General features: G+C 44.9%; 1 protein-coding gene and 2 non-coding genes across 3 annotated transcripts; all 3 read left to right on the top strand.

Annotated features, from left to right (window-relative positions):
* Positions 1 to 278: 278 nt before the first annotated feature.
* On the top strand, positions 279 to 350 carry trnac-gca. The gene has a single exon. It is a non-coding gene; the product is annotated as a tRNA-Cys (tRNA).
* Positions 351 to 980: 630 nt separating this feature from the next.
* Positions 981 to 1,052, top strand: trnac-gca. Its single transcript has one exon. It is a non-coding gene; the product is annotated as a tRNA-Cys (tRNA).
* Positions 1,053 to 7,875: 6,823 nt separating this feature from the next.
* LOC118220362 (dickkopf-related protein 3-like) lies at positions 7,876 to 9,821 on the top strand. Its single transcript, XM_035404230.1, has 3 exons — positions 7,876 to 8,049; positions 8,837 to 9,011; positions 9,616 to 9,821. Exons 1-3 carry the CDS (start codon positions 7,876 to 7,878, stop codon positions 9,819 to 9,821), a joined length of 555 nt encoding a protein of 184 aa, XP_035260121.1.
* The last annotated feature ends 1,103 nt before the right edge of the window (positions 9,822 to 10,924 follow it).

The raw sequence follows: 10,924 nt of genomic DNA, 5'->3' as shown, positions 1-10,924 counted from the left end.
CTGGCCTCATTTTCCACAAAAATGACATTTGGCATTGTTTCTTATAGTGTTTTTTTTTCATATATTTTTTTTAATTTTCCAACTTCTTGATAAGGACAAGAGAGCTCTAACTTTTTCAGGACTGAACAGCCAAATCCTAGCTGGTGCATCAGTACAATCAGTAAAACTCCCCTAGAAGTCTCTGGATATAACACAGCTAAAGGCACAGGTGCTGATACACAGGTACACTCCTAATTAGTAAACAATCTGACACAAAGGACTCACACATGCATTCACTCGGGGGTATAGCTCAGTGGTAGAGCATTTGACTGCAGATCAAGAGGTCCCCGGTTCAAATCCGGGTGCCCCCTGTCTTTTAGATGTTTAACAAAATAAAATCTACACATCTGCGCTTTCCCACTGGTACACTAGATGAGAAGGTTAAGTAAGCAAAGCATTCTCTAAATGCACTGCATTTAAATATACTTATTTCCATGGTTTCACTGAGTGGCCGTGTCCGAATCAGCGCACTTGCCAATTACTGAATATAGCTGCTGAGCACACTGGATGAGAAAGTCGTTAAGTTGGCGAAATTTGAATGTACAGTACTTAAAATCCTAGAATGATATACTTATTTCTGGGGTTTCACTGATTATATTCGGAAGCATACTTTTCAGGATGTAAATTAACATTTTGTTCCCATAAATATGACATGCAGCTCCACGGATGAGCACAAGTGAGCATGGCCACGCAAAGCAGAACATCTCTAGATACTTCCACGGTACAGCTGGAAAATAGGATGGATGATATTTTTTGCATGCTGAATGTCGCATATTGAACAGTGCAGAAAACAGTACACATTATATTAGTACACAGTATGCAGGACACAGTAGATAAGGCTCTGATTTGGACCAAACCTGGGTGCCCGCCATCTTTTGAAAAGGAAATCTATTACAGTTAATTAGGAAAATGAACTTCATGAGGAGCTGTGACAGCAGGTAGGGGGTATAGCTCAGTGGTAGAGCATTTGACTGCAGATCAAGAGGTCCCTGGTTCAAGTCCGGGTGCCCCCTCAAATGGACCGTGCATTTTAAATTCTGCATGCTCAAAATAATAAATCAAAATGCCTCCAAACCCATTGGGCATGGGATTATGTATAAAAAGTGCTGTACTTTCCATATGGTGAAACCAAAATGTATAAGTGAAATTGTGGAGCACACTGTCAAATTAAGAAAACATACACCTAACATTCTGGTGTGTACTGCATCATTGAGCTTGTTTAACCTGTCCCTGTCCATATATTTTGTTTTTTATTAAAAACATTATTCATTTCTTCTCTTTTTGATACAGTTTCTAACCAGTTATACTTAAGAAAGACAGTGCCATAAAAATAACATTCAACCAGTGCATTGTTACCATCAGCAATGTTGACTGTTGGGGTGGATCACACCCTCACAAATACTTGCACACAGCCATGACTGGGTACATGATATATTAGGCAACACTTCAATTATACAACAGCTAAAATCCAACATTGTCATGCGCATGGAACAACACCTGTAATAACTGGTCGGGATGGTTAAGTGAATTACAGCTTGCAATAGATGTCATTACACTGACATAATGTATACTCAGTTCACTCTGTATACATTATGGCAGCGATATAACTTGTCATGAGATATAATACGCTGTGACAGTGCTTATGTCACAATGTAGGCTGTATGGTGTATGGCTCTAGTAAAATCTTCTACCATACCCTTTACCACTATTGGCATAATGGAATAGAATAGAATAACTTTCATTCAAATAAATAATTTACTTAATATAAGTGGGAAATGAAAGCAGGTTCATTCATTCTCTGGGACGCATATGCATCAAGGTAAAGAGTTACAGCATCGTAAATACTCTGATTATTTAAAATTAGGCGGCTGTGTGTTTGGGTAGAGCGGTAAACTACCAGGCAACCCTCCGCCTGCCTAATCTAGAGTAGGCGAATGCAGAATTGTCTCCACAGTGAGCTGGTAAGAAAAGCAGCGCTGCAACAATGCGTTCTGTCCCGCTGCCAGTGCTGAATACACAAACAGTGCTAAGAGGTCACACTGGGGGGGGGGGGTAGGTCTGTTACAATGGGTCAATTTGTCAACTATTTGTTAATCGCTAATTGCAAGAATAAACTTCAGCATTACGATCTGACTGACTGATAGCAAAACACTGCAAACAGCAGCTACAATAACCCATGGGGTGCATTTGGTCAACAGATTAGCAACGTAATCGGCTTGTGTAAAAGGCTATTTTAAACATACCAATGCACTATAACAGAGATGGGAGTGGGTTAACACTGAGTTTAAGTTAAGTTAAGTTCATAAATGGAACAACCACAATCATACATGTACTGTCTGATTTTCTGTTTTGCAATATAAAGATTGGTTTCCATCTGTTGCTACTTTGCCTGTTCGGTACCTGTTCACTTTCCCAGTCTGCTGCCTTTGATACCTCTCCTCTATGCCATAAACCGATTGCCCCAAGCCCAGTTACTTCCATTTTTGATGCAATGTCAGCATCATGCACAAGAATTTCCTTGCTTACTGGCACCAGTTCTTCAGTTCTGTCTCTCTGGCTGTGTATGCGTGTGTGTGTGTGTGTGTGTGTGTGTATGTGTGTGAGACAGATTGGGCAGCAAGGCTTGTGTTTCCTTACATTCGCAGGTGTAATTGTCGAGCCGTGCATTTGTGCGACAACCAGCACACTGATAACATCAGCCCGGGACCTGTCCGCAAACAGGCACCAATTTGCAGCTCATTAGACCTCACGGAGACCAGCTCAAAAGGGGGGGTGGGAGGGGGGACCAGCCTGCCACACACAGCCCACATTCAGGGACACGTCCTAGCACCGTCGTGCCCTGAGGAAATGAGGCTTGTCTCATGCAAACAGCCTGGAGGAGAGGGGCAGCTTTACTTTATGAATCTTTATGAATCACAGCTGCATTGTGGGAAACAGGTTAACCTTTGTTGTGATGCTGCTGTTGGAAATCCTGTACTTTTGGAAGTCACGCCAAAAATGCTTCGTTTTAATTAGAATTTTACCCCTCTTTATTCCCTAATCTGTAATGTACAAGTGAGCCTCACTGAGAAATCACCTGCATTTCCCCTCACCTCGCTTCACAAGTGCAAAGTGTTACTGGGTCTGCATCTGAATTTGCACTTTGCACAGTCTGCCATTTTCTCCACAGCGCGCTGGTTGCATTACATGGCATTTATTTGGCAGATGTTTCTATCCAAAGCGACGTACGGAACGCCATTTGATATCTCCCTATTTATTCAGTTTATATTACACCAGTGTTTCTCTCTTTTTTTATCTCAGAATATTAAAGATAACAGCAGTTATAAAAAGCAGAGCTGCAACAATGCGTTCTCTACCGCTGCCAGCGCTGAATACACACACAGTGCTAAGAGGTCACCCCGGGGGGGGGGTAGGTCTGTTACAATGGGTCAATTTGTCAACTATCTGTTAGTCGCTAATTGCAAGACTAACTGCTGTATTACAAGCTGACGGATTGACAGCAAACAATTATCAACGACAGTCGACCTAACACTGGGGGTGGAGCAGCAACCATTAGTAAATGCTTCAGAATTGTGATAAGGACTGCTTTCAGTATGTAGAGCCCATAACAGCTAATACTTGAGGGCCAGTTAAAAGCTACACATGGAATATCAATATACGCATGAAACTTCTCCAGTCCCTGCTGCAGATAACAGTGACAGTGAAAGCAGTTATCTCTTCTTCTCCGGTCAGTTGTCGTAATCAAAGTCCTGTTTATGAATGCAGTCCGAATCACAGAACAGGTGATGGCTGAGTGCTCTGCAGACTTTACGAGAACGCTGTCTGATATCTCCCTATTTACACAGTTTATATTACATCAATATTTCTCTTTTTACATCTCAGAATATTAAAGATAACAGCGGTGCTGGAAAGCAAGACAAGATAACTGACAAATAAAATAATCTGACTAGACAGAAGACAGCAGCAATGAATGAGAAGAAGAGTATGCTGGTGCTGCTTTATAAAAACACTTATAAAATGCACACATATACAGTACACACACACACACACATACACATATACACACACACACACACACACACACACACACGTTGGTATTGCTATACTTGTGAGGACTTCCCATTGACTTACATTCATTCCGTAACCTCTAACCCTAACCCTAACCCTAACCCCAACCACTACATGCCTAACCTTAACCCTGACCTTAACCTAATTGTAACCCTAACCCTAACCCTAAGTCCTAACCCTAAAACAGCCTCTTGAACTTGTGGGGACCAGCAAAAGGTCCCCACCTTGCGTAGTTTTCCTCATCTTTCAGTTCTCACAAAGATAGTAAAACATGCCCACACACACACATACATACACATACACACACACACACACACACACAGTATGAGCACATCAGCACCTGTGTGCCAGTTTGCGCCTCCACGCTGATGGAGCCGGTCCTCCGTGTCCTCTGCAGGGGGAGCCTGGTCTGTTTATTTTCCAGTTAAGAGATTTATCCCCTTGGGAAACGCTGCAACCCAGCAGTGGCAATCCATTGTGGTCCGAGACTCAGGGCTGCCAATGACAATCTTGTCGCCCAGAGCCAATAGGCCCTTTCTGAAGGGTAAAAGGAAGGCCCTGTCCCTCACCCAAATAAAGGTAACAAGTACGGCGCTTCCGTGAGGCGTGTCCCTTACATCACATTATAGGCATTTAGTTGACGCTCTTTTCCAGAGCGACTTACACAGGATTTTATAACATAGGATTTACATTGCATCCATTTATACAGCTGGATATATACTGAAGCAATGCAGGTTAAGCACCTTGCTCAAAGGTACAACAGCAGTTACTGTCCCTCTAAGTGAAGCTGAGGGCACAGCCGAGCCAGAACTTTCAGACACACGTCTCTCCCTCTCCCCATCCCTCCCTCCGTCTGCCCTCGTTATCAGTGGCGCGGTCGTACTTGATAAAAAGGTTCTAATTGAATGCTAAACGAGGCAGGGGAGAGGGAGGGAGGGAGGAGGCAGACAATAGCGGCTCAGCCGTTCCGTGTGCACTCTGAAGGACACTGCTCATGGGTCCCGTGCATTAGCAAGCTTGAACACACAGCGACTATCAGGCAGCAAGTGGCCGGTGGGGGATTTGGAGATGTTATCCATTCAGGCTTAATTGCATTGCGCTTCATTAACAAACACGAGCGAACCGGCTCCCACGGATTGCTACCTGCTGAACAGACAGCGCCGGGTCAACCTGACATGATTTTCTATTTGTGCAGGGGTTGGCAAATCGTTCCTCTGCTTCTTTTTTGTAAGTTTGCTGCTTTATTTATGGACGTTTTCAGACTCTTGCTTGGCTTGCATAGCACGTGGCTGCACGCCCAGCAAATGGGGGATACTTAACGTTTTGCTAGCAATTCCGTAACTCTAATTAGAAAACAGGTAACGCTGACAATTACGCACCACATCGGCCATTAGTCACCACAGGCGAGAGAGCCACTGACATATCCGAAAATGTTTTTCACCATGGTGACTGGTTTCATCATGGTCGTTTTCAATAAAAATAAGTAAAAAAATATATTTTTAAATTTTACCATGCTCAAAAGCATAGTAAATATGTGCTTTATGCATTATTCACGTATTCCAAATCTATGCGCCAGCTAGATGACATGTCTGGTGGGGTAGAGCTGTTTCTGTGGTTTATGGACACATGAGAGGAGGGAAGAGAGGAGCTTTATAAAATCATAACTGCAGCAGAGGGAGACACAAACTTCTAGTCCGGGTGGCTGTTTTAGAGATTTCTGCTTTCGTCCTTGCGACATCACTTCAGTTCTCTCCAGCTAACAACACGGGGTGTGTGCAGGACGCTGGGGCTGATGGAAACAAAAAGCACCCTCTGAATGATCAGTTCCTAGGTTAAGCAGCCCTCCACGTAAATTTTTATTAAGAAATTGCAACATTTGCAATGATTAAGGACAAATGCAACAGACACACATGCGTCACCAGTATCATGTTATTCAAATCATTAGGATTAAAGCAAAGCATATGATGTGTGTGAGAAATCATACTGGAAGCAGCAAAATGGATGAAAAAGGCACAGATCAAAATGCAGCCTGCGTATGGCTGTTCTATCGCAAAGAACTGATCTGCAGACAGGCGCGGCCCAGAATGCCCTCCGGTGCGCCCGACACATCTCCTCTGCTGATATTTCATGGATAAATGAAACCAGGTAAACACCAGAATAGCCTTGGCTGAAGACCCCATTTTGAGCAGAACTATTTTCTGAGGCCTCTATGCCCATATTTCAAAAACCAATATTAAAGACAAGCCATAAGGTGAAATCTATCTCCAGAATATGGCCATGGCTATTTGCGAAGAAGAGAAAGCACATTTTTTATTGTATGTTTTATTATCAAAGTGCAGGAGACAATTCCTCACTAAAATTCATCTAGCCCATTGTTATGCATATGCATGAAGAAAAAGGCGATTGCGCAATACATCAAGGAAAATTGGAGAGTAATCATTGATAATGTGTAGACTGCACAGATACATTATTACAGTCATTAAAATTATTCTGAAAAGAAGCCTCACTCACTGATTCTACTCTCCAAGCACTAGATTTGCAACATTTTACATCGATAGTTACTTCCTTTCCGCTACCGCGGAAGTGATTTTCCCCAAATGCACACATAAACCATCTCAATGAGACGCCAAATGACGTGGCCACAGGGCTCGTGCCACAGTGGGGGTGGGGGGGCATTTTGCTTTCATACTGGCCGTTTCAGTGGGATCCTGCACAAGCCAACAGCTTCTCGTGGTTTTTGGCTCTGCTCGCAACAGGGAAGCGCTGCCATTTGGACAGTTTACCTATAGTTCACATATTAAAAAGGTCACATTTTGCTAACGGGTTTAGGTGTTCATACAATAAGACTTAATTCTAGCTGTGAAGATCAGGAAGAGCATAACTTGTTTCACGATTCTTTATCTGCTTACCTATCATTTGTAGGAAAACGTAAGACGGTTTTGCAAGTTTGCAAAAACACCAAGTCGTGTGTTCACCTGTTCCACATGTTGAACTCCCCCCCCCCCGACCCCCCGTGACCCGCTGCCCCTTGTCTACATTCACCGAGAGATAATCACTCACCGTAATTACGTTTAATGAGAGCCCGGGGTTGCCTGCGGAACGCTGCTTCTGCAAATTGCTCCCAGCGTGGGGCGGAGTGCTGTTTGTATAGCGAGAGGGCCAGGGTCAACAGCGCCGGGCCCGCGGACGCCTTTCAGCGGCCTCCGACATTCAGGCTTGTTTGCCGGCTTTTGTCCCGGCCATTACCTAGGCCCTGTTTGTCCAAAATGAGATAAGCCCGAGAGGGGGCTCGTCTCCTCCCATTGTGTGGACCTGTTGTCTCCGTGCTACCCTCCACCCCCCCCCCCCACCCCCACCCCCACCCCTACCCCTTTTCTCCTCGGCTGATAACTTCGCTCATCGTTTTCCAGGGAGTTGCGCAGGCAATTAAGCTAATCCATTAACTACTAATTGTCTCCTCCCACCCTGCGGCTTGGGCAAACAGCACAGGGGACGAAGCAGAGGGCCCGGCTCTCTATAAGAGCACGAGGCCAGAGAGGAGCCGGCCACTGCTGCCTGACTACAGAGGAGCAAAGGGACGCTGCACTTCCTGGAACATCTGATCGAACATCGTCTCCCACTGCTGAGCATCACCACTCGCTCTCTCGCCCCTCCTAAGACCGGCTGGACCTCGCCCCGCAGCGAGCGACCTTTCCACCCTCCTGTCTTTTTTATTTTGGGACCCCCTTTTCCCTCGCATCCCTCTCGCCCTCGGACCGACGCGTGGAGATGTCCGTCACCCTGCGGCTCCTCCCTCTGGCGCTGCTGTGCCTGGGTCTGTCCGTTGGCCCGGCGGAGGGACGCATTTGGGCGTGGATGCTCTCCATCCCCTACAGCCCCCCCGAGGACGTGCCCCCTGCCGCCCGGGACACAGCGTCACCCGCCGCCGCCCGGGGATCGTCGGTGAGTCCGTCTCAAACTCTGAAACCCCTTCCGCCCTCCTGCTGCGGACTGGACTCGGGGCAAGTTCTTTACAGCAAACAGTCTGAAAGCTGCTTTAGCTTCTTCCCTTATCTGCTCCTGTTTAACTGGGATTTACTGTGTGCATGGTCGACTGCTCGTTGTGAATTAACTCTAACAGAGTTCATATCAGGGCAAGGGGGATCAAATGTACTCAATCGACATTGATTTAACAGTGAACATTTTAATATGTGGCTGTAAATGTCCTGTTTGAAAGTCTCTGGTTTTCATTAGATTAATCCTGCTGTACAGACTGTTCACAGTATCCATGTTGGAACAGAGAATGGCAAGAATGAAACCAAAGTCCTTACCACATAATCCAAAAACCACTCGCCAGCAACAGCACAGACTTTTAAAATGATCTTTAAGAATCCTCTGTCAGGCTGGACATGGATTTCAACACGTCACAGACAGCAACAGACAGGGTTACATGTTGATGGTGTGCAAATGTTGATATTGGGATGGAGAGGGTGCTGCCCCATTAACAGGCACTGTTTGTTCTAAATGTTTCAATTTGGAGACTCTGCTGTTCCACAAACTTGCTGGCAAAGGAAACTGGGGATTTTCCAAGTGTTCCCAGTGTATCATTGTTTAAGCATTTCCCCACCCTTAACTGGACACTGCATCCAACATGTCTGAGCTGCAAGGCAGGCTCTAGCCAATATTCACCAGCTGCAGGTAACAAATCAAGTGTCTTAAGTTGACCTGTTGTAATGTCATCCTTTGTCAGGTGGTTTGTGACCATGACCGCGCTTGTGGAAGGGGGCTCTCCTGTGACCGCCACTTTGGGCTATGTGTGCCCCTCAAGCAGGCGGGACAATACTGCCGACGGGACGCCCAGTGTGTGCGCGGTCTCAGCTGCATGTTCGGAAAGTGTCACCGCAGTATTCCCGAAGGACAGGAAGGTAGGGCATATCTACTCACCCGCTAGACCCGGTGCTCTCAACAAAGCTGACAGCCAGTCATGTTGGGGATAACTCTTGACAGGGCCCCTGCAAAAATATGAGACAAAGATAAATCATCACATTATTTTGTAGCCTATATTTATGTTCAACTTAACTACACTATAAACTGAGGACAGGTTGGAGAGATCTCCTACTGCAACGCTTACCAAATATCTCAGAATCTTGTATTACAACTCCTGTTCAACATATCCAGTTCAACTGTTCACAAGATTAATAGCTTAAGACACCAAATAAAAACCACAGTAAGAAAAGAAATTTCACAAGAAAATGGCCACACAAGTTTTAATGTGTTTTGCTTTTGGAGTGGAGTGTGCATAGGTGTAGGTTTAATTTCAGCTTTGGGAGAGACATATTGCTGGACAACCTAGTCTCATCTCGTCAAACTCAAGCTTTAGAAACATACTAGCTAGTCCAACATTTTATTCTTATGAAAATATCGGTTATGACTTATCTCCCTGTCACGCCCTGACGCGTACGGGAGTATGGGATGCACGCAGATTGGGGATGCTGTTTGACAGAAATGTGTCTGCGTTGTCTCGTTCAGGAGCCAGGTGCAAGGTTGACCGGGACTGCGAGGGCTCGATGTGCTGTGCTCGACACCACGGCGAACAAGTGTGCAAACGGCGGCTGGAGCGTGGAGAGAGCTGCTTCGTGCCCGACGGCGGCCTGGCATTCAGCATCAACCAGATCTGCCCTTGCGACGAGGGGCTCCTGTGCCGCAGCAGCGCCGAGACGCCCCGCAGAGAGTGAGTACATTCCCTCGTACCTACAACGTCAATTTATTTCAGTCACACCAATCATCTCGTGTTAGTAGACTACTTGTGCTCCAGCCGTGCACTCTTCACGTGTGAGCTCAGGCCTTTCAGTTATAAATGAACATAACTAAGTGCCATGACTTTGTTTTGTCCAGGAAGGAGTTCGTATACCGCCATGACGCGACGAGTTGGACGTGCCAAACACAACGGCCCTGAAGAGTGCTTCCAAGCCAATTTAATTTAATTTATTCTGTAAATGTCGTGTAAATACGGTATGAGAGCATATAGGTTATTTTGATAAAAGATTATATATTTGTAAATGGTAATACAGTAACATTTGTAAACAACTACTCGGTTAGCTACTGAAAACGAGGCGTTACAGGCTGTTTTATAAATGTTGCTATGTAGGCCATAGTTGATAGCGAATGTGAAGTTTGAAATATATAGAGTATATTATTTGTATGCATATTGTCGTTTGCTTAATTCACAATAAAGTTTGGCCTATTAAGCCTACCTTATAACACTCCGCCGTTGTTTATGTTTTAAGATTAATAGGAACAAACGGACTTTGGAATTTAGAAGCTTTTTCGCAGTTAACTTACGGTCATCAACCATTCTGTGGACATGCAGCCGAAGTAGGCTAAAACGCTAAACCTAACAAAATGAAAACTGCTGATATCGCATTTCAATTTATTTGATTTTATTGCTGTAAAGTTTACCTTCATACTGTGGTGAAAGATTGATTCCATCTTATGGTATAGTATAGCCGGACGTATAAATCGCCATCTGTAAACGATAACGTTCCAAAGCACAGATCAGGTGAACAGATAATATAGGCCGCGTGTTAAAAACTTACAGTCTCAAACTAAAGTCTAAAAACTACAGTCTTACAGGTTACAAATCAATGGAGGCACAACGTTTTATGTTCTATGGGATCCCTGTTGGCCAAGAGTCACAGGCAGGTCAAAAGACGATATTTACTTCGTTCTAATGGTTTAACAGTGGGGCTATTTGGTGTAGAATTTGACTGCAGGTCAAGCGAACTCGAATTTCCTCCCAGTGGGCCTACCCATGAGCTATTTCAGCTCTGGAAATTTG

This window comes from Anguilla anguilla, chromosome 2, assembly GCF_013347855.1.
Source record: "Anguilla anguilla isolate fAngAng1 chromosome 2, fAngAng1.pri, whole genome shotgun sequence".
Taxonomy (NCBI): domain Eukaryota; kingdom Metazoa; phylum Chordata; class Actinopteri; order Anguilliformes; family Anguillidae; genus Anguilla; species Anguilla anguilla.
The sequence above is the reverse complement of the archived record's forward strand: the minus strand, read 5'-3'. Positions and strand labels throughout refer to the sequence as shown.

What these genes read in the sequence shown, in the direction of transcription:
- LOC118220362 (XM_035404230.1), top strand. Translation starts at nt 7,876, where the DNA reads ATGTCCGTCACCCTGCGGCTCCTCCCTCTGGCGCTGCTGTGCCTGGGT. An exon ending in CCGCCGCCCGGGGATCGTCG is followed by an intron (nt 8,050 to 8,836) that starts GTGAGTCCGTCT and finishes ATCCTTTGTCAG; the next exon opens with GTGGTTTGTGACCATGACCG. An exon ending in TATTCCCGAAGGACAGGAAG is followed by an intron (nt 9,012 to 9,615) that starts GTAGGGCATATC and finishes TGTCTCGTTCAG; the next exon opens with GAGCCAGGTGCAAGGTTGAC.